At 49.4% G+C, this 20,136-nt stretch overlaps 11 protein-coding genes across 11 annotated transcripts; 4 read left to right on the plus strand and 7 right to left on the minus strand.

The window, feature by feature from the left end:
- Positions 1–6: 6 nt before the first annotated feature.
- cbf5 (pseudouridine synthase CBF5) lies at positions 7–2,301 on the minus strand. Its single transcript, XM_071024721.1, has 5 exons — positions 2,009–2,301; positions 1,747–1,903; positions 1,052–1,683; positions 770–996; positions 7–710 (listed from the first exon to the last, which is right to left on the minus strand). The coding sequence occupies exons 1-5, from the start codon at positions 2,106–2,108 to the stop codon at positions 390–392; spliced, it is 1,437 nt and encodes a 478-aa protein (XP_070885298.1). The 5' UTR covers positions 2,109–2,301; the 3' UTR covers positions 7–389.
- Positions 2,302–2,494: 193 nt separating this feature from the next.
- On the minus strand, positions 2,495–3,841 carry BJX67DRAFT_382121 (Der1-like family-domain-containing protein; the record flags this gene model as incomplete). The annotated part of the gene is made up of 5 exons (XM_071033163.1): positions 2,495–2,907; positions 2,957–2,999; positions 3,421–3,518; positions 3,574–3,752; positions 3,807–3,841. The coding sequence occupies 5 exons, from the start codon at positions 3,839–3,841 to the stop codon at positions 2,495–2,497; spliced, it is 768 nt and encodes a 255-aa protein (XP_070885299.1).
- A 480-nt stretch (positions 3,842–4,321) lies between these two features.
- BJX67DRAFT_382122 (uncharacterized protein) lies at positions 4,322–5,435 on the minus strand (the record flags this gene model as incomplete). Its single annotated transcript, XM_071033164.1, has 2 exons — positions 4,322–5,280; positions 5,402–5,435. The coding sequence occupies 2 exons, from the start codon at positions 5,433–5,435 to the stop codon at positions 4,322–4,324; spliced, it is 993 nt and encodes a 330-aa protein (XP_070885300.1).
- Positions 5,436–5,707: 272 nt separating this feature from the next.
- On the plus strand, positions 5,708–6,895 carry BJX67DRAFT_382123 (prephenate dehydratase PHA2; the record flags this gene model as incomplete). Its single annotated transcript, XM_071033165.1, has 3 exons — positions 5,708–5,782; positions 5,838–6,687; positions 6,747–6,895. 3 exons carry the CDS (start codon positions 5,708–5,710, stop codon positions 6,893–6,895), a joined length of 1,074 nt encoding a protein of 357 aa, XP_070885301.1.
- Positions 6,896–7,098: 203 nt separating this feature from the next.
- On the minus strand, positions 7,099–8,854 carry BJX67DRAFT_372718 (translation termination factor eRF1; the record flags this gene model as incomplete). The annotated part of the gene is made up of 5 exons (XM_071031279.1): positions 7,099–7,139; positions 7,201–7,347; positions 7,434–8,562; positions 8,619–8,668; positions 8,728–8,854. The coding sequence occupies 5 exons, from the start codon at positions 8,852–8,854 to the stop codon at positions 7,099–7,101; spliced, it is 1,494 nt and encodes a 497-aa protein (XP_070885302.1).
- Positions 8,855–10,479: 1,625 nt separating this feature from the next.
- Positions 10,480–12,589, plus strand: BJX67DRAFT_372719 (putative transporter; the record flags this gene model as incomplete). Its single annotated transcript, XM_071031280.1, has 6 exons — positions 10,480–10,557; positions 10,680–11,604; positions 11,652–11,780; positions 11,831–11,928; positions 11,987–12,153; positions 12,214–12,589. The coding sequence occupies 6 exons, from the start codon at positions 10,480–10,482 to the stop codon at positions 12,587–12,589; spliced, it is 1,773 nt and encodes a 590-aa protein (XP_070885303.1).
- Positions 12,304–13,806, minus strand: BJX67DRAFT_146060 (25S rRNA (adenine2142-N1)-methyltransferase). The gene has a single exon (XM_071024728.1). The coding sequence runs from the start codon at positions 13,498–13,500 to the stop codon at positions 12,628–12,630; it is 873 nt and encodes a 290-aa protein (XP_070885304.1). The 5' UTR covers positions 13,501–13,806; the 3' UTR covers positions 12,304–12,627.
- BJX67DRAFT_382127 (60S ribosomal protein uL23) lies at positions 13,790–14,680 on the plus strand (the record flags this gene model as incomplete). The annotated part of the gene is made up of 4 exons (XM_071033166.1): positions 13,790–13,814; positions 14,105–14,166; positions 14,244–14,530; positions 14,593–14,680. The coding sequence occupies 4 exons, from the start codon at positions 13,790–13,792 to the stop codon at positions 14,678–14,680; spliced, it is 462 nt and encodes a 153-aa protein (XP_070885305.1).
- A 495-nt stretch (positions 14,681–15,175) lies between these two features.
- Positions 15,176–15,564, minus strand: BJX67DRAFT_372721 (Tim10/DDP family zinc finger protein; the record flags this gene model as incomplete). The annotated part of the gene is made up of 2 exons (XM_071031281.1): positions 15,176–15,342; positions 15,465–15,564. The coding sequence occupies 2 exons, from the start codon at positions 15,562–15,564 to the stop codon at positions 15,176–15,178; spliced, it is 267 nt and encodes an 88-aa protein (XP_070885306.1).
- Positions 15,565–15,755: 191 nt separating this feature from the next.
- Positions 15,756–16,660, plus strand: BJX67DRAFT_145441 (BUD31 family protein). Its single transcript, XM_071024725.1, has 3 exons — positions 15,756–16,082; positions 16,166–16,296; positions 16,376–16,660. The coding sequence occupies exons 1-3, from the start codon at positions 15,911–15,913 to the stop codon at positions 16,517–16,519; spliced, it is 447 nt and encodes a 148-aa protein (XP_070885307.1). The 5' UTR covers positions 15,756–15,910; the 3' UTR covers positions 16,520–16,660.
- Positions 16,661–17,489: 829 nt separating this feature from the next.
- On the minus strand, positions 17,490–19,646 carry BJX67DRAFT_372723 (fork head domain-containing protein; the record flags this gene model as incomplete). Its single annotated transcript, XM_071031282.1, has 1 exon — positions 17,490–19,646. One exon carries the CDS (start codon positions 19,644–19,646, stop codon positions 17,490–17,492), a length of 2,157 nt encoding a protein of 718 aa, XP_070885308.1.
- Between the last annotated feature and the right edge of the window lie 490 nt (positions 19,647–20,136).

A 20,136-nucleotide genomic window follows, 5' to 3' on the forward strand; every position in this document is an offset into this window, starting at 1 on the left:
TGGTCAATGCGGGGATCTCTTTCGGCATCACACCACTTAAGCCAACATTCAACACCCCCAAGTCCGCTTTTTGCATATTAGGGGGTGCTTGGGTTTCCCCCGTCATACGAAGTTCGCCAAATTCTTACGCTAATGTTAATACGAATAGATGTTTGCCCAAAGCGTGCTTTCTGGTGGAGACAAGACCACAATTGAGTTGGCTGCGTAATACCGAACAGAGATATATAAGAGATCAGACAAATTTTAGACCTCATTCCCTTTTCAACCCAAGACTCCAGTAGAAGAAACAATTATGATACAGGAACCTTGCCGGAGATTCCTTCGCTGAAAACGTGACAGCGTCTTCAACGAGCGGAGTCAAAGTCTGGCAAGTGGCTTCCTGAAATGAACTAATCACTGTCATCGCTGTCATTCTTTTCCTGCTTGGACTTCCTCCGCTCCTTCTTCTCCTTCTTCTTGCGCTTACGCTCAGCGCGCTCTTCGGGAGTCTCGCCCTCATGTCGCTTGCGTTTCTTCTTCTCGTTATCCTTGTCATCGTTTATGTCCATCTTAGCGTTGTTGACCTCGGGCGAGGCCTCTTCTTTAGGTTCGGCCTCTTCCTGAAAAGCGGCTTCAACCGTTGGCTGTGCAGATCCTTCTCCTAGTACGCTATAATCCTTGTAATCGGACTTCCACTTGGAGGGAGTCGCCTCATTGGCACGCCCATATTTCTAAAAAGATGGTTAGTATAGCCGGAATTCGCCTCAAGGGTGAGGGTGCGTCTACTCACATCAAGCTTTCCGGCAGACTTGAGCTTCTTCTTTTCCAACGCAACAGGTCCCAAGCCCCATCTGCGAGGGTACAGATCACGCTCCATGATGCAACGCTTCACCTTGGCCACGACGCCATGATCGCAGGTGGAAAGTTCGACAGTGGACATCTGCGCAATACCGATAGCGATGGCCTCACCTTTGGTGGTCATGAGCACAACTTCTTCGCCGAGTTCAATGCCAGCCTCTGTCGGGAAAGTCAGTGGCCCAGTTCCATTTAGTACTAGCACGAGATAACCTACCAAAGCGAAGGAGACCAGGAATCATGAGCTTGGCACCGTAGCAGACAGCGTTCACAGCACTGTCCTTCACAACGACACGTTTATATGTGGTGAGTAGAGTTTCGAGAGGCTTGATGACCTTGCGTAGGTAGGACTCATCCCGCTGGTTGTCGTACAGCCACTGCGCATCCAAGACATCGTGCAAGGTAACCATACCACTGTTCTCATCCATAGCTCCACTTCGCACACGTCTCAGTTCCTGCATGTGTGCGCCAACACCAAGAAGAAGTCCAAGGTGAACACAGAGAGTACGTATATAGGTGCCGGCTTCGCAACTGACCCAGAACACACCGAGATGCCTATCATTGTCGAATTCATAGAGCTTGCTCTCGTGGATTGTTCGGATACGGAGCTGGCGCTTAACGGCAGAAATCAAGGGCGGACGCTGGAAAAGGGCTCCTGTGAGAGTTTCTAATGCTCGCTTAAATTGAGCCTCACCACCAGGAATTGTGTCGTGGAGGCGGATTACGCAAACGTATTCCTTTCCGGCACCTTGTTGAGATTTGACAAGACGGGTAGCGCGATCTATACAAACAATCAAGCAGCCGGTGACCTTGGGGTCAAGTGTACCACTGTGTCCTGTCTTCTCCGCCCTGTTGAAAGGCCAACCAACTTCAGCACTCTATATCCAACACGGACGCAAAGGCGGGATTTACCTCAGGATTCTCTTCATCCACGCAACGACTTCATGACTTGATGGATTGGAGGGCTTGTCGAGGTTTATCACGCCGGAATTGATGTACGACTTGAGGTCTCGCTTGAGGGGAGAGCAACCGGCGGGAATGGGAGTGAAATGTCCAGTCCTGACGAGGACTATTGAGAACAATCAGTCACCTCTACTTCGGATGAATATGACTAAACTTGGATCGAGCCAAGCCGAAAGAAAATTTGCACTGGTAGTGAGATGGACGAACATACGCTTGTCATAGTTCTTGAGGAGCAGAGGCCATTCCTCGGTGCTAATGTTGGAGGCTGTGGCCTCCGGCTTGATTGTGTAGTCCACCACTTCCTTGGCCATTGCGACTGTTATATTAAACAGGCTGGCTCACTAGAAGGAAGGGAGTCGGCGAAGTGTGGGTGCGAGGAAAAGTACGAGACAAGTGACTTCCTGGAATCAAGATTTTGTCCTACCGGCGAGGGAAGAGCCAGAAAAATTTCAAGTGCGGCAAAGAGCTCCAAGGACAAATCGGGTTAGCGCAAAGCTATCGCACGCACTCACGTGATACGATGGAAACTCGTTGGGCTTTGAGGATTTTCATTATTTCGAAGACCAGACAAAAGACAGAGTAAGCGAGTACTACTTCACTTAAGAGTGGTTTCAAATGTGGAGTTTTGCGACTGTTATATTGAGCTGTTATTTATAGCCATGAAGGGAAGTGTGCTGATGCTTTACTGAGACACGCTCTAATTCCCCCCAAGCCTTCGTCCTGAGCCTCTGCTACCCCAAGCGTTGCGGACAGAAGACGTCCAACCGCTGGATGGCTCCGCCGCTTGAGTTGGGGGACGGTATGCTCGCCCATACACTCTTTCTTGACCTCCATTTAGAGGCCTGGTAAAGAGCCTCCTCACGGATTCTGGTGTGACGATGTAGTTCTTCCCTCCACCAAAAGCTGGATAAATCCTCGTCAAGAAGTCATACAAATGGGCAGCCACAATCCCCGTGAATTCCACTGATGCGCTGCCGAATCCTTTCATGACGAAGGTCAATGCAAGCCGTGCCCAAGGTAGCAGTGGCGTCGGTATTTCGACTACGAAAAACATAGTTTTGGTGCCTTTGTTATCCTGAGAATATGTGTATGCGAATGCCAGGATCAAAGCTGTTGCGTATTAGCATCAGACCACGTACAAGATCCGCACCAAGCTCACCCTGTGTGAAGACCCCAGCTCCCAGATAAAACCCTGCAGTGAGCTTCAGGTTGTCAGCATTTGCCGGGCTACACGGATGAGAGTTTGTATTTGGGTGAGCATGCAGGGCCGTTATGAGCTATGGGTATGCGCTCCTTGGCAACATGTTCTGAAGTGATGTAGGGCACCAAAACCACCTGCGTAAACCATTATGTTACGCAAGCTATCTCACTGGTAGTCCCACCATGCCCACATGTACATGGCCCTTATAAGGATCAAGGTAGAGAGGCACCATATGCGATGCAGGGGCGATCTTCCTCGGTTCCAGGAACCGCCTCAGCTAGAATATGGCTGGGCGGGCAGATATGCGAGGTTGTGGAATGGGAGAAATAAAGCATGGTTTGTGGGTTTGAAAGACAGGGACAGAGATGGGAATGATTTTTTTCCCCCGGTTGGATACGTTTCAGCAGGTATCTGAGACTTACCATAATCACAGAAGCTAGGAAAAGCACATAAACGAAAAAGCTACCAGGAGTAGCGAATCTCGGCGAGCCAAATTCGAGTCTGCTGGAATAGATGTACACTATCAGTTGCGTCAGCGCAGATCATAAAAGAGGGTGCTAAGCATGGCGACATACAGAAATAGAGATCAAATACGAAGTTCAACTTGGGGTCCGTCAAAAGAAACGGAGTTCCAAGTCTCCATAATTGAGGCCAAGACTTGAAAAGAAGTTTGGGGGAAAAAGGGACATAGAAATAATCTACACTGCCGCTAAGAACCAGCGCAGATTCGATGAAAGTAAGCGCAGTTATTGTCCTAGTTTGGTCAACAGTCAGAAAACGAAGGGCCCAGTGCTGTGAAGAAATGTACCTGGCAACAGGGGGAAGCGTCCGGAAATCATCCATTGCTGCAGCGGTAAGTATTAGCTAGAATGATTTTGACAGTCAACGTTGCTTGTATCAATGAGGTTGGCAACACTTCATTTTGTGTCTGAATACCAACAGAGACAATTCGGTGGGCGAGGAAACCGATACCTGGCATCAATGAAAAGGAAGGGAGAAAGATCTCGCCAATTTGGGCCTTGAAGCGAGTGGTCATTGGTAGATTATTCTTCCGTTCCGGTAGAGCCGCGACGACCCACAGAGACCGAACATCGTCAATTCGTCCTGCAACGGAAAAAATAGGGCAGGAAGAGTATTTGATGCTTCCTTCATCTTTCCGCACCAAATGCTCTCGACTTGGAGGAAGGCCACTGAACCTTCAACTGGGGGCTGCAGAGAAGCTCAGCCATTCGGCCAGGGCTACAGATATCATTATTCTACTCGAGAGCCCGAATAGTATTACACTACTTTAACTGCATTTTGGAAGAGACATATTTCGCTTCCCTAGGCGACGTCGACGCGAGTGGTGCCCCGGACGGCCAAACCACCGTCGCTTCCTTCGATCCACACGTCCCAAGCGGCCTCATTATTGATGGACTTCGGCTTGCCACAAATCGTCAACTCCTCTTCGACATAGAGCGGAGCTAGATTCTTATATTCAATGTCCGTGATCGCCGTACCCTTCCCGTCTAGATGACGTCGAAGGGCTGTAAGGAGCAACGTCAACGTCAAGGGACCATGCACAAGTAGGTTCCGATAGCCTTCAACATTTTGAGTATAGTTCTTGTCGAGATGAATTAGATGAGCATTGAATGTCAGAGCTGAGAATCGGAAGAGCAAAGCCTTGGTGGGCATGATCGGATAACGGAACTCTGGGTTAGTGGGAGCTTCCACGGCGAAGAAACGGGTTAGCAGGTTTTCTTCCATATTAGTTGAGCTCAACACACGTTTAATCGTTCTCGAGACTTGGGAAAACTTCGCCTTATCTAGCTCCAGTTGGCTGGGGGTTTTATCACGCATGAACACCAGGTCTCTGCTTTCTATAATTGATGGGTGCACGCCTCCATCTTCCCCGCTCCATATTCGATCTCTGATGTCGCTTTCTGCTTCGTTCTCATCCAGGACGGCACCTATCCGCCTCTCTATCTTGACAATTATTTTCTCTTCTCCCGGGTGCCCTTTTACTATAACATCGCGAATTCCTTCGATGCACGCGGCTCGGCCACCATCCAAAATTAGTTTATTTGTAGACAGGAACCTGACACCACCTCCAGCCCACAACCGCCTGTTAAATGGTGTGCCGGGAGTGTGTAGGGTATCGGTACCATCGGGGAGGAGCTGAGAGAGTGTGACCTGGGGAGGGAAGTAGACCAAATGGTGACCTGGTGGTAAGGCCGAAGGGCGGGTGATTGAAGGCAAAGCGGTATGGGTCTTAGGCGATGAGACTAGGTCAGAGAACAGATCTGTTAATGTTAGATCAAGGAGGTGAGACGGCTGAGGATACAGGTAATCAAAAAACAAGGGGATGGGACGAGATGTTAATTTATGGTGCAGATGCCCGAGGAACGAAGAATGAACTCGTACTGCGCCCACGTTCCCCGGTTGCCTTCTTGAGCATTGAATTCGCAGCATCGGCCCATTCATTAGGATCTTCGGGGTAAGGAAAAGGGACGTCCACGGGTGGACGATGAACGTACGACTTGGTCGATTGGATGGGTGGTGGAAGTTTGGCTTGTTTGTCTTGCAATGGATTCCCCGTCCAGTAAGAGAACGATCCGCGGGGCAGGTTGGCAGAAACAATGTGTTGGGTCTGGTTGCTTTGGTCCAAGTGCGAATTATCATTTGCACCGCTCGGTAGACGAGACCTCTCGCCGTCGCTAAATCCGAAGGATGCGAGAAGCTGATGACTCCATGGTGCCTCTCAGGGTAACATTTCTGGGCCCCGCGGCGTCCTTTTCCCATCAGGTCGGAGACAGCCCCGCAATCCAAACTCCCGTAGCATTATTAACACCCTGTCCAGGCGGCTGTGGAAACATTTGGGATCTCCTCGGAGCTCATACCCTGCGTATCGTTTGCAGAAGCTATTGCTGCTGTCCAGAACGGAGACGCCGACTATGCTATCGTTCCTTTCGAGAACTCGACAAACGGATCGGTCGTCCAGACATTGGACCTTCTTGTGGACCGCAGCGGCATTTACGACGATTTGCAAGTGTACAGTGAGTATTATTTAACAGTACATCACTGCCTTTTGGCTCGAAAAGGTCTCATTCCGGCGTCACAACGTGATTACCGCGCCATTGTCAAGCTATATACACATCCCCAAGCATGGGGTCAATGCGAGAAATTTCTAGGGAAACATTTCAGAGGAGTGGAAAGGCAAGATGTGTCGTCTACGTCGAAGGCTGGCGAAATTGTGTTGAATACAAAAACAGAGGCAAACGCCGCGATAGCAAGTCGATTCGCAGGGGAACATTACGGCCTCGATATCTTGGAAGAAAATATTGAGGACACCGCAAATAACACCACCCGGTTCTTGGTGCTGGGGAGCGTGAAGGCAGAGCACTCTGCTCAGCTTCCTTTCGAAGCCCCAGGCCCTTCCCCGACACAGGAACAGCCTCTGACTGTCTCAAAATCAAAGAAGACTTTAATTTCATTCATGATTCGGCAGGATACGCTTGGGACGTTGGCAGACGCTCTTCTAATTTTCAAAAATTTTGGGCTGAATCTCACGAGTATAAGCACACGGCCGAGTCAGATTCAGGCATGGAAATATGTGTTCCTGGTAGAAAGCGAGAGCAAACAGAAGGAAGATGTCGTGCATGATATCATGGATAGCCTGAAGGGAGTCACTGAGAATTGCAGATACCTGGGTACATGGGCCAACAAGCTTGTGTCAACGGGATAGTATCCTAATTCCTCGATACGCCAGAATACATCGGCATTCAGGTGTGCGAACCATCCAGCTTTGAATCTGAAATTGCTGAGAAGCCGAATGCATACACCGCGGAGAACTCAGAGCTATTAAAACGACCTGTGTGCTTTAATGATTCTGAGGGACAGTGTCTATGTGGGCCGTAGAGTGTTTTATAATGATAATTCGACGCAGGATCAATACTAGAACGAAAGCAATTCCAGCACCAGAGGTATGTCCGAAGAGAACAATTTAACTGGCAGCTCAAAACACATAGATTCAACAACTTGTAGGGTGAATTGCTCTAGATTTATCGATAACGAATCCACCATTCTCATGTAAATCATACCTAGTCGTTGACTTAGAGCCTCTAGGTAGACTCAGTGGCTATGATACGGAGCTTGGATGGCCCTATCGCAGGATAAACAAGTCAGCTAAGCTAAACCATAAGGAAAGGTAGGTGAATGCACACCTCTGGGCAGCTGCATAAAGCTTTGTCCAGGTCGCATCACGGTGGGGACCGTGAAAGCTACAGGTTCGCCTCTGAAGCCGCCTTCATGTATCGGGCGAGCCGTCAAAAGATCCTTTTTTGGAACTTCTGGCCTTTCATCCTCGCTCCCTGCGAGGCTGCTCAACCGTCAATCTAGTGAGTTTCAGTTAGTATAAAAGATGGCAATGAACTAATAGGTGCTTTGGTGAATATACCATCATAGAACTCATCGTCGTCATCATAATCAGCGAGCTGTTCGAAATTGACCTTGTATCGGAGAAGTGCTCCAATACCACCAAAACCTTTCACAAACTGGTTTCCTTCACTGGACTTGTCGGAGACAAATTCCAGAGTAGCTCCAAAGTCCTTGTAGTTTTCGGCTAGCCATTCGAGGAAGGAAATCTGCTCCACAACCTCCATTTCCGCACCCGTCTCCTTGTCTAGCAAATACTCTCGGCTTTCCTCTTGAGCCTTTGTCGTATGGACAGTGACATCAGAACCATCCGAGGCCTTGAGAACCCATCTAGTTACATCCAAGTTCTCATAAACGATCAAAGTCTCGCACGCGCCGAGCTCGAGAGCTTTGAGGGTGTCCTCAACGCCATAGCAGACCTTCCCTGTATCTTGACTGATTTCCTCGAAATATTTCCCGATAAGCTTCTTCTCTTGGACGAACTTAACATTGCTAAGCGTCTCAGCCGAAAGTTCGATCGCCTGATTGAACCCGTTCTCCCCGCCGTAGGATACATCGACAACCTTAATAACCTTGGCCTGAAGTCGCTGGTCGAACATGTCGGACTGGTTCAGATCGTTCTTAAAATCGGCAGAACCAGCTAATATTATACCGGCAACATTGACTTTGTCGTTGGTAATGTAGTTCTGAACTGCCAACTCGGCAATCTTTCGAACGTAGTTATGGCGCTTCTCCTCTCGAAGACGTGCGAAACGAAGGGCGGACTGACCACCACGACCGTGTTTCTTGGGCAAATCAACGCTCAACTTCTGCATAACTTCTCTCGTATTGCCGCTCAGGGTACCGAAAAGCGCACCGTTACCATCCATGACAATAAAGCCAAACTTCTGGTCGGATTCAAGCAGTTCGCTCAGGGCTTCGGTGTGAAACTTGTTGTCGCAAAGGTACAGGGATGTGTTGATGGGTTTGAACGGCTCGAAATCGATGTTTATCTTACGCTCCTTTCCTTCGGACGTAATAATTTCGCCGCAGTAGACAACCAAGCCATTTGGGGGAACCTTGTTGTAGAGCTTGAGCCGTTGCTGGGTAGATGTAATGGCAGAAAGAACGGAGAGACGGTTGACACGGGATTTGATGTTGGAAGCAGTTCCCTGAAAAGTCTCATTAGAGGCTACTCAGCCACCTGCACACTAAGAACGAAACTCACAAATTCTTCAGCCAACATCTTTGCTGCTCTAGATACCTGATCCTTTGGAGCTACAGTACCGAGGTCAGCGGTTTACTTATCACCATGATCTGTAGATTATGCGGCGTACGAATGATCAGAGAGATCATGGAAGTTCCATTTCCTCGGGCAGCCTCAAGCCGCTTGATGAGCTTCTTAATCTTCCATATCTCAATGTTCTTCTCCGCTTCGTTCGCCTGCTGAACCACGCTGCTCATGTTGGGAGAGGGCGACAGTGCTATATGGCCCTGTGTGGGAAACTAGAGATCGTCCACCTGTGTCTGGACAAACGGTTAGTAACGAAATAATGGACGGGAGCCTCTCCTTGTTAGCAGAAGGCCGAAGGATGGGGGTCAAACGCAATATGAAGCAAGCCGAAGAAGAACTGAGTAGAATAAAAGAGAAAGGGGTGAAAATATCAGAATAGTCGACAAGAGTTGGTCACATAACTTACCTTGGGGTGGTCAATTTGCCGTCCAAGTCTCGCGGGGTGTTTGACAAAATTCGTCAGGCACCGTGGGGTGGCAGCCGCATTGTGAGAGGGCGCTGGGACTGATGATGTAAGCTCGCTAGGGATGAAGGGACCACAACTTCAAGTTGTACCTGGCTGTGGAAGATGATATTGCAACTTTGTATTCTTTGGGTCATGATGAGTTTTCTCAAGACTCCTCTTCGGTATCTAAGTAGCCGGACGATATGGTGATGATGTTGAGGCTAGGATCGTTCGGGATGTGTTCCAACAATCCCAGCTTTAAGTTAATACACTACTCCGCTGATGTTCGAGAGGGAAGGCAGGCGCGCTGCATTGTCGTGGTTGGACCTTGGTTTGCTTTTTGCATTAGAAGTCATGCAGGAGCAGATAATCTTCCCTGCGTCTAGATGCTAAACAAGGCAAGGCAGTGGTGAGAACTCAGGAGAGTGTCAGCAGCTGCCGAATCATGAGTTATGAGGCTATCTCATAAATCAGCGCTTTGTATTCTTCCAAATCTGTCCTCCATTCTCAGGTCACTGCTTGGATAATAAACGGCTTCGACTCTCTGGAACAATGTTGGTAGTCCGAATCGCTCTTTGCCCTTTGAAGGGACCTGTAGCACGCAGGAGATTGTTGTCCATAAGGGCGACTGAAGACGTGGCATGAAAGCCACATGGGGGACGTTCTCTTCACATATTCTTGGTAAATCAGAGTGTCTCTACCAATCAAGCTGGAACCACATCAGAGAGCCCTGAGCAAGGGAATCTATTCCTTTTCTGGATAGTTTGTCAATCATTATCGTGCCTGCCGACCGAAGCTGGAGGACTGTCAGCAAAGATAAGAAAAAGTTGGCAGGAAAGACCGTCAACGATGTTGATCATTATCGGGGTCTGGAAGATTCCACCCCGCCGGCGATAGAGTACCGTTCTGCTTGCAACCTCGAGGGAGCCGCCAACCGCAGTTGTCTGTTCCCGTCTTCCATTCATTATCCCAAGAGTTTGGGGAGCTCCAGTTTACTTTGTCCAGGACACGGCCCTTATCTTTGGCTTGATGTCATTGTTTTTCAAGCATTGTGAGCTGCTAAAAGATACCCATTACTCACGCTACTTCCTTGAAATAGAAAAGATTTCACTAAACTTGAAGAGAACTCTTGAGAATTGTTGGGTTTGACTCCTCCTCTGGTTGGGTCCCGTACCAGTTTCCAGCGAGAAACCCCCCTGGAATTCTAGAGAAAGCTGCCGTTGCGACCTTCAAGACATCTAAGGAGAGCTCCTTCCAGTCTCTCCAATTTGGAGTGTATCAAAATTCTTCCAGGGATGAAGACAAGGAGCCACTGACTCTCGCCCAAAAGAAGTGCCTAGAGAAGAAAACATGGTGTTTGATGGGAGTTCTGAGGCTGCAGGCAGCCACCGCTCAACAACAGAGAGAGCAATTTCAACGAGCTTCCCGGTAGACTCTGGAGCGAATTCTGGCCGCCGGCCGAGTGACAATGATGATCCCTATCCAAGGACGAGGTAGGCATTCCTCTTTCGAAACTTGTACCACAAATGTTACAATTCTTATTAATTCAGGGTGGCAGATCAGCTTCTTTCTCCGTGCGCATCAGACAAGCAGGCGGCGCCAATAGTATCGATAATTTCGCTCGGTCGTGGCAGAGAGCGGCTTGCTTTCCAGAAGTCTTTCCTCGACGCTCGTCCTTCGCGACAGCCGATTCGGATGAAGGATGGTACCCTTCAGGCGGTGACATTATAAGGCCACAAGTATCGCCACGTGCTGACCTAAATCCCTCTCTCACTTGGCCCTTTTTGGCCGACAACTGGTTGGCGGGCTCACGCCAAAGAGATGGCGCGGGGCTCTTAGAGTCTTCACTGGGCACATCATATGGTACAATGTCCTCACGCGTGAGTGAATCGACTCGGAAACATGTCATCGAGTTTCATAGGCAGCAACAAACCCAGACTGAACCCGTGGATGGCCATGGTGGGGAACCTCTGCTTGTTAAACAAGTACAGCTTGACGATGGAACACAAGAGAATGTTGTAGTCGGCCAATCTACTGTGCCGCAGACGGTGTTCAACTCCGTTAACGTGTTGATCGGTGTTGGCTTACTGAGTCTACCGCTGGCAATGAAAAACGCTGGATGGCTCCTTGGCATTATATTTCTTCTCTTCGCCGCAGTTACCACGGCTTACACAGCCAAAGTCCTGGCAAAGTGTCTCGACGTTGATCGAAGTCTAGTCACGTATGCTGATCTGGCATATATCAGTTTTGGGCACCATGCTCGTGTGGTGATAAGTCTCTTGTTCTGCTTGGAACTTTTAGGCGCATGTGTTGCCCTCGTCGTGCTGTTTGCAGACAGCCTCCATGTTCTCTTCCCGGGAATAAGCATTCCCCAATGGCAGGTCATATGTGGGCTAATACTGGTACCGCTTAGCTTTGTGCCCCTACGTTTTCTGAGTGTGACGAGTATTCTCGGCATACTCTCTTGTACATCTAGTATGCCTGTTTCTTTTGTGATATACGATAAAGACTAACAATCATAGTTGTGGCTATTATATGCGTTGATGGATTCATCAAACCAAACGCACCTGGCTCGCTGCGCGAACCAGCGCGGACTTACCTGTTTCCTGAAAACTGGGGTACTCTGCCTCTTAGTTTCGGGCTTGTCATGTGTGAGCGACCTAATATCCCCCTGGACCGACCTTAGCTAACGCCATTCAAGCGCCCTGGGGTGGTCATGGCGTATTTCCTAACATTTACCGAGATATGAGACACCCGTACAAATATGGAAGAAGTCTATGGGTGACATATATCTTTACGGTAATGAATATGAGCTGATGGGCTTGCTACTTCGGCGCTAACGGAGTGTTTACAACAGTATTCATTGGACTGTACGATGGCTATTTTGGGCTGGATGATGTTTGGCAATACGATTCGAGATGAGGTGACAGCGAATGTGCTGACGATGAAGGAATATCCTCAGCTCTTGTCCATATGTATTATAGCGTTTATTGCTATAATCCCAATCACAAAAGTGCCTCTAAAGTGAGTTGAGCCTATGCTGTGTCGTGAAATGTTATATTTGAGGTCACTGACGAGGGCCAGCTGCCGGCCGCTTGTCGCCACGGTGGAAGTTCTCTGTGGCCTTGAGCCACAAGCTGACTTGAATACGGGTCATACAGATCGAACGAGATTCATCCGGCAAATGCTGAGGGCGCTGATCCGTATCTTCGTTGTGGCTATCATTGTTGGCATGGCGATCATCTTCCCATCCTTTGACAGAATCATGGCTTTGATGGGCTCCGCCCTGTGTTTCACCATATGCATCATATTGCCACTCGCGTTTTATCTGAAGATTTTTGGGAAGGAAATTGGTCCGAAGGAGCGACTCCTCGATTGGTCGCTACTGGTCGTCTCTTCAGTTCTTGCAGTCATGGGAACTGTGTGGGCGTTACTGCCGCAGGAGATGATAGCTTTGTAAGCCTTCGCGACTGAGCAATGAGGGAAATTCCTGCCCTTTCAGCTGCCCTTCTTTTTGATGACAATTGCGAAATTGTTCCTTGTTTTCCCCGGATTCAATATCTCCTTCTTGAACTCTTTGGGCTCGCGTTCCCCGCTGTACTCCCAAAGCTGGTATATTAACTTTGATGATTGTTTGTTCTTTACCAAATCGAACCCGATACTGGACAGAATGTCCTGCAGCCTCTGTTGTGTGAGGTATCGCGAGTTTGCGACACAAGGCGCAGGGAGGACCAGGAACAAGCTTGGCAATATAGGAATCGAAGAACTCGATGGTGGCGACTTTTTCAGAAAAGCCACAGAGCGTTTTAACATCTCCCCTCGACTGACGGGGTCTGGGACATAATTGAGCACGAGAGAAAGACTGATTAGGTTAAAACGATCTTGGTCACAAAGAGGAAGCGGCCGTTCCATGAAGTCCTGCTTCAAGATTCCGGGTTCCTGGGAGTTCAAGTCAATCCTTGTGACATCAAAATATTGGATCCGGGCGCAAGCATTTTTTGTGCTGAGAGCGCCGACTTCGAGGATCCGAAGCTTCGAGGATGTATTTTCTAAGCCGGCCAACCGAGGACGGAGCCAATCGACGAGTACTTTGCTTGAGTCGCCGCCACGGTCGAGCGACTGTCCAATCTTGCTCGCCAACTGGTAGCTTTCCAAGCCGCCATTTGCTTGGATCTCAGTATCAAGCTTATTGACTAAAGCTCTATCGCCACGTTCTAGTGCCTGGGCGCGCTGTTTAAGAAGTGTGTGATGAGAGCGTATGAGATTTCGTGTCGCTTTTGCTGACAAGGCCGCAGCGTTCTTCCGTATTGTTGGGGGTCGAGTCCGGGAAAGAAGTGCAGGGCGTTTTGCCCGCTGCTTTCTTGCAGTCATTCTGCACAACTAAAGTATGTTGTTATCCCAGCCACTTCCAATCGCACTCAGCACTATTCAGCTTCGCTGGATGCCGAGTCCATATTGGCGATATGGAATATCGTGACCGCTTTCTGATCCTGCCACCAGAGAAAGGCGGTGTTGGGACAGCTGGAGATCCGTGCCAAGATTTTCCAAGTGCGGTCAGGTGACCCACAGACGGGGTGCCAGGGTTTTTGCTAAGCGAAGACACTGAAGAATTCGACTTCCGACACTGCGACAATCACGACAACAGCGCCGAACGACAGCCATGGCCCCCGTTCAGAAGAAGACAGGTATGCATATGAGCGATTCAGACTTTTTTTGTTCGATGCCAATTATTGGATCCCGGAATGCGAGCGACAACCTAGATTGCTATTACTCTTGAAGACTAGGGCTGCAACGCATTCAAGATGGATTCGTCCCGCGCAATATCACTCCTTTTTTCAACAACTTGAGCATACCCGTTCATTCTGTTTGGTTTTGCACCATGTGGTTTCTTTGGGATTTTTGGACGAGCACGAAACAATTCAATACGGCCTTGAGAATCCAGATGCAAATCGCTAACTTTTTGTTCCATGAGTAGGCAAGTCGAAGCCCAGCGACAAGGCTGGCGCTGCTGCCAAGGCAGTCTTAAAGGGTGCGGGCGTATGTTAAGTCCAGTCCCAGTTTCTCTGCATGTCCTTTGGGCAACTCTTAGCTAAATTGTTCTTCGTTGCAATCAGGCGCACAAGTCTCGCAAGATCCGCACGTCCACCACTTTCCATCGCCCCAAAACTCTTCAGCTGTCCCGGTCCCCGAAGTACCCCCGCAAATCCATCCCTCACCTTCCTCGCTTCGACGCCCACAAGGTCATCCTCTACCCCCTGAACACCGAGAGCGCTATGAAGAAGATCGAGGAGAACAACACTCTGGTCTTTATCGTGGACGTCAAAGCGAACAAGCGACAGATCAAGGCTGCTCTCAAGAAATTATACGATGTTGACACCGTCAAGGTCAACACCCTCGTTAGGTACGCTCCGCGACAAAGAAGCAAGTAAAGGGAGGAAGCAGTGTCTAATCAAGTATTTATAGGCCCGATGGACTGAAGAAGGCCTTCGCTCGACTAACTCCTGATGTGGACGCTCTTGACATTGCTGCTACCAAGCTTGCTATTGTCTAAGTGTTTGATTTGCTCACGGGACTGGGAAACAGTTCTTTTTTGCGGGGTGGAATAAATATCAGCTAGAGAGTCAACTTATGTTGGGCGATAACCAATGGCTGAACGAATCTTAAACAAGAGAATTTGACGCACGAAATATCCTTCTGCAGGTGTGTATGTGTAGTCTACTCGCCAAGTTCATGGCGGTCCCAACAAGTATCGCCTGTTCATGGAGCACCGGGGACGCCCTCCAGTTTATACCAAGATATTATCACTTCAGAACCGTAAGGTATGAAATTGGGTCAGGTGCATAGGTTACCAAAGCGTTTCATCAAAATATATCATACACACGCAGCCCAGGATCCGCTGCACAGTCCGCTCCAAATTCTATAAGCCATCATCAAAGTACCACAACATCATCCTTCTTTACATCTTAATAAAAATCCAGACATCAGGGCTCCCCTTTATCATATGGAAGACATCTGTCGTCATCAAGAACCTCAATGAGGGACCGACCTATTGCCTTTGCAAAGTCTCGAGATGCTTCAAAACAGCAAGGTTGGTATCCATCCACCGGTCAACACAATTCGACGCACAGGCTTCTTCGTTCTTATCCAAGCGGCCAGATGAGATGCGTGAGGTGATACACTTTTTCCAGCAGGTGTCCGCGATATGGTGGACATCTAATGGTTGCAGTCGCTGGTGAGCCGATGGATTCCGAATGGCTGGTCGGTGTAAAATGTGTGGGAAATGGGGGAGGGAACGGGACGGATGGGAAATGAGGAGAAGGTAGGGGTTTGCTTACTTTGCTGGATGGCTGATTTCTGAGATTCATTTTGCAGGAACTGGCTCAGCTCTTTCTTGTCGGCGTCGCTGAGCTTGGAGATGTCGAGTGTTTGGTCCATTTCGAGGGTTCGTGATCTTTATTTGGGTATAGGATGCTTTATCCATCCAGTAGGGGAGCCGTAGATATCAATAAAGCCAGAGGTAGAAAGTTTAGAATCTCAGGTTCATCTTTCGGTCGCTGTTGCCGAAAAAATAGTAATGGTAGGCGGTGAGTGATTCTGGATATCTGATCACATTTGCCTCGCGCGTTCTTTTTGCTCGTTTATATCCGTTCAAGGGAGGCGCGTCTCTCTCCAATGAAGGTTAACGGTCTATTATTCGAGTGCGATAGTTTTGCGGCTGCTAATTCAATTCCTCCCCTTTTACCCCGCCCCGCTTCATGCTCTCCCGGACTTCGCCAAAAAGATGCCTCCAGTCCGGACGTCCCGCAATCGCAAACCACCCCCTGCGGGCTTCGACGATATCGAAGACACCCTCCTGGAATTTAGCAATAAAATGAAGGATGCCGAGAATGCGCCACATGAGGGCAAGAAGAAGCATGAAATGCTCTGGCCTATCTTTCAGATCAGTCATCAGCGTAAGCTATCCTCGCTCGCTACCTTCTTTCGTAGAGTAGTTACGGCTCGGGGGAAGCTTAAGCTAAGCGGTCTATGGTTCCAGGGTCAAGATACATATACGATCTATATTACGAAAAAGAAGCTATCTCGAAGCAGCTATATGACTGGCTTCTCAAAAATAATTATGCGGACGCAAACTTGATCGCGAAGTGGAAGAAGCAGGGGTATGAAAAGGTACGTGTATTCTGAACATCTACCCAATATGCGGCTGCATATGGTGTTTCTGAGTGGCCAGGGCTGACGTCGCCCCTAGCTTTGCTGCCTCCGTTGCATTCAGACGAAGGAGACCAATTTCAACGCCACATGCATTTGTCGTGTGCCCAAAGCCCAACTCAAGAAAGATCAACTGATACAGTGTGTTAATTGTGGGTGTCGAGGCTGCGCGAGTAGTGATTAGAACACCGCAAGCATTCGGGGCATGCCGCCGCGCCTTATACTGATTCCTCACGGACCTTCCAGAATATAGCATTGGATCTAGGGCGAATGATCTTTTCTTCCAGAATTATACGGCTAGTCTTGAGATTCATTGTTGAAATTACGCGTCTCCAACTACGTGCATTCAGAATTCGAGACCAGACCGGCTCAGCGTTGCTAGAGTCGACGACACTCGAGAATCACTGATTGCCCTGCGGCCCCCCAAAAGATTACCTCAAGACGCAGCGCAAGCCATGCCGCTTGTCACATCCCTAAACCCTTTGAGCACCCGCGGTATTTCACTTTCGCCGAGTCCCTACCGCATCTTCGAGGGCTAATATCCGCTACTTGCGTCGGTGTGTGCTTTTCTGGTCCTTCAGCCTCCCTCGCTGCTGTATGCCACTTTGGCTCGAGCGCATTGATGATACCCGCGAGTTGATATGAGAGAAGTATCAGTGTCATATTTATGGCGGTTAAGTCTAGATTGCGCCGCCGCGAGGTGTCGGATGGCTTTAGTGTGTCCATCATCATGCATTCATAGCAAGCGCGATAAAATACGAGAACAGTAATAGAAGAACAAATACGGGCTCGTATAAACATAGCATACTCATCATGTACATCCTGGCGGATATCGTCGTGAAAGGTCATCATAAGATCGTCTCGGGGTCAACTTAGGTCAAAACCAGCATGCAACCTTGCCCCCACCCAAAACTCCAGTAAGGACAATGCGGGAGCGCCAAAGTCGAACGGAAAGCGAATAAACCCATGTGAATGCCAAATTTGCGTGATGTTTGAACCAAGGGGTGCTAGTATTCGACGTGTGTGTGCTGCCAAAGCCAAAAGGGGAACACCTGTTGAAGACAATACAGAACTTCAAAAGATAACTGGGACGAAGAATATTCCTTTCGGAAAGGGAAACATTGCTTGACGAAGCGACGGCAAACACAAGCTTTCTAAAACAGCGTGTTGCCGCTTCGTTGAAACTGTGGTCGTGCAACATGTGGACGAGGTCTTGACAAGTCGTCCTTGCCTGTCCCTCCGATCTTCTGGAACCCCTGCAAGATATCCACGCCATCGACCTCCCGTGGGCTGTCATCAAACAGGTGGAAGGAAAAGAAGTCATCCTGAGTGGTGTCAACAAAACGCCCAGAGTCGGGAAGTTTTGACGGTGACTCCGGGAAAAGAAGTCGCTTCGATTTGCTGGGTGAGAGGGATCTTAGACCTCCAATTCGGTTATTGGCACTCATAGTAGTGATATCCGCCAGGACATTGTTCGTCGACCCACTTGCATCAACTCGGGCCTGTTTAGTCGAACACCTTTCCGGGGAACCATAATCCGGGGTAGATATGTGGTCGGCGGCGGGATCGGCAAAAACGTCAAACGTGGTGTTAAGGTTTTCATTTGGGGTAAAACTTTCGTCCTGTATGTTAAAAGCAGGGCTCCATGGAAGATCCTCATCCAATAGACCCAGATGCTTAATCGGAGAGTTGACCATCTGCTGGATCTTCTTGCGGTGATTTCGAAGATTAGTGTTTGGAGATACCGACGGCGGGGGTTTGGCAGGCCTCTTGAATTTGAACATAGGTGTGATGGGAGGTGGCAACATGCTAATATATTCGTTGCGGATAGGCGAGGATCCAACAATAACCCCCGCCTCCTTCAAGAAACCAGAATGTCCTGGGCTGATATCATGCGAAGAGCTCCGAATCCGCGCAATCTCTTCTTCTGCTCTTCCGCGCTTGATACGAGGAGGGTCAATATCAAGCTCGGACGTTAGAATATGGCTGGCTTTGCTGGACCGCATTGCAGAGGATTCGAGTGACGAAAAATACCCACTATCATTCATGGCGTTTGACTTTCGCTTCCGGTGGCGGGGCACATTTTTGGAAGTTGCAGTATGGGAGGGAGTAGGCGGAGTTCCTGGACGAGTGAAACGTGCTGGTACAGGTATGACCGGAGGGGAAGAATGAATTGGTTGCGGAGGGGATGAGCGGGGTGCAGGGTGCGCTACGCACACAATTGCATTCTCATCACCGGTATCCTCCTGGAGGGCAGGGTCCGAAGCTGGAAGGGTCGCGTCTGAGGATAAATCCACATGCTTCAAGACCTTGGCCGCGGGAGGCTGAGCGGGTTGTGGCAGAGACAAGGTAGGAGTGTTGGAAGTTTGCGGATGACTAGGCCCCCGCCGTGGAACCACAGGCAGAGGAAGGCTAGACATTGTAGCGCGGCGCAAAGGTTTATCCTTGATAAACTGTGCTTCCATGCCTGGCTCAATAGCCCAGTAATTCCCCTTGCCAGGGTCATCCTTTGGTCGTTCCTGCTTTATGAATGCCTTGTTCAGGCTGAGGTTGTGACGAATACTATTTTGCCAGCCTGGGTCACTGTTTTTATAATATGTAAACGTATCTGATATCCATTTGTATATTTGCGCGAGAGTCAGCCTTCTATTGGGGGCGCGTAGTATAGACATGCCGATAAGGGTCGCGTAGCTGTATGGAGGTTTTGCGCCATCATCTTCGATTGGTGGCAGTTCATGCGGCTCTGGCAACCGAACTGTGGTCAGCTCTTCCCGCTTCTGCTTCTTTGATCGCTCCTTTAGTGGTGCCGCTTCCAGGAGTGACCGTTTTAGAGATTGCTTGGCAATCAAAGGTGGTTCGGGAAAGTCTGCAAAGTTGTCGGCTGATGACGCATCCACGAGCTGGCGATTGATCGAGGAATGGGGGTCAGTACTGACGCTGGAAAATGTTGTGAATAAGGCGGACTGCGGCATTGATACGGATGAAGCTGTAGGGATGTATGTGTCGAGCGGGATCTTCTTCATGGGAGAGTCTGTGATGAATACGGGAGGTGTAGGAGCAGTGATTGAGACAAAACTCAGTCTTCCTTGACTGGAGCGCGGATTCTGCGAGTTGCGAGAGGCTTTCGTTGGCGATACTTTGTTTGAGGCGGTAGAGGTAGGATTGAGCACGTAATCTTGAGCTGACGGTATGTCTCCAATGGGCTGAGGGGGTAGAGGCGATGGTTCTAAGTGAGGCCGTGATTTCGACAACAGCCTATCGTGAGACGAAGGGGCTTCCGACACCTGTCGTATGGATTGCCTCGGGCTCATAATGATGCTGCCGGCCTTGTTCGTCTCAGGCTGAGTTTGACGAGGCCGTTGACGCGCGATGTACCAAACGACACGGAACGGTAGGGGGAGGGGGAAGACGGCAGTTGAGTATTCAATGGTTATGACTCGCTGGAAGATTCGGATGCGGTTGCAGTACATAGACTCAAGCAGGTGGTAGTGTGGTGGCGGGATCCTGTTGCACGAAACGGCGCAGTCGGAGCGAGAGGAAGGTGGCCGTGGGCCGTGGGGAGACGATGGTGATGAGGGAGGTCAACAGTCGTGAGATGATCACAGCGCGAGGCAAACAGAGCGAAGGGAATTTAGCGGGCGAGGAAATCTGGAACGCGGGCGATTCGACTTTAATCAAGATCCTTTTGCCTTGGGATTCGGTTGCGCAGCCCAAGTGGGGGTCGTGCAAGATACTTCCTGAATTATGGATTTAGTTGAAAAAGGGAATGAAGAAAGGACGGCTTGGGGAAGGAGTTCGACT

This window comes from Aspergillus lucknowensis (genome assembly GCF_044049455.1).
Source record: "Aspergillus lucknowensis strain CBS 449.75 chromosome Unknown BJX67scaffold_26, whole genome shotgun sequence".
Lineage (NCBI taxonomy): Eukaryota > Fungi > Ascomycota > Eurotiomycetes > Eurotiales > Aspergillaceae > Aspergillus > Aspergillus lucknowensis.

Excerpts from the sequence above, each read along its gene's own strand:
- BJX67DRAFT_145441 (XM_071024725.1), top strand. The coding sequence starts at position 15,911 with ATGCCTCCAGTCCGGACGTCCCGCAATCGCAAACCACCCCCTGCGGGC. Across the intron at positions 16,083-16,165 it reads CTTTCAGATCAGTCATCAGC|GGTCAAGATACATATACGAT; the intron begins GTAAGCTATCCT and ends CTATGGTTCCAG. Across the intron at positions 16,297-16,375 it reads AGAAGCAGGGGTATGAAAAG|CTTTGCTGCCTCCGTTGCAT; the intron begins GTACGTGTATTC and ends CGTCGCCCCTAG.
- cbf5 (XM_071024721.1), bottom strand. The coding sequence starts at position 2,108 with ATGGCCAAGGAAGTGGTGGACTACACAATCAAGCCGGAGGCCACAGCC. Across the intron at positions 1,684-1,746 it reads TGGATGAAGAGAATCCTGAG|GGCGGAGAAGACAGGACACA; the intron begins GTAAATCCCGCC and ends GCCTTTCAACAG. Across the intron at positions 711-769 it reads AGTCTGCCGGAAAGCTTGAT|AAATATGGGCGTGCCAATGA; the intron begins GTGAGTAGACGC and ends CCATCTTTTTAG.
- BJX67DRAFT_146060 (XM_071024728.1), bottom strand. The coding sequence starts at position 13,500 with ATGACTGCAAGAAAGCAGCGGGCAAAACGCCCTGCACTTCTTTCCCGG.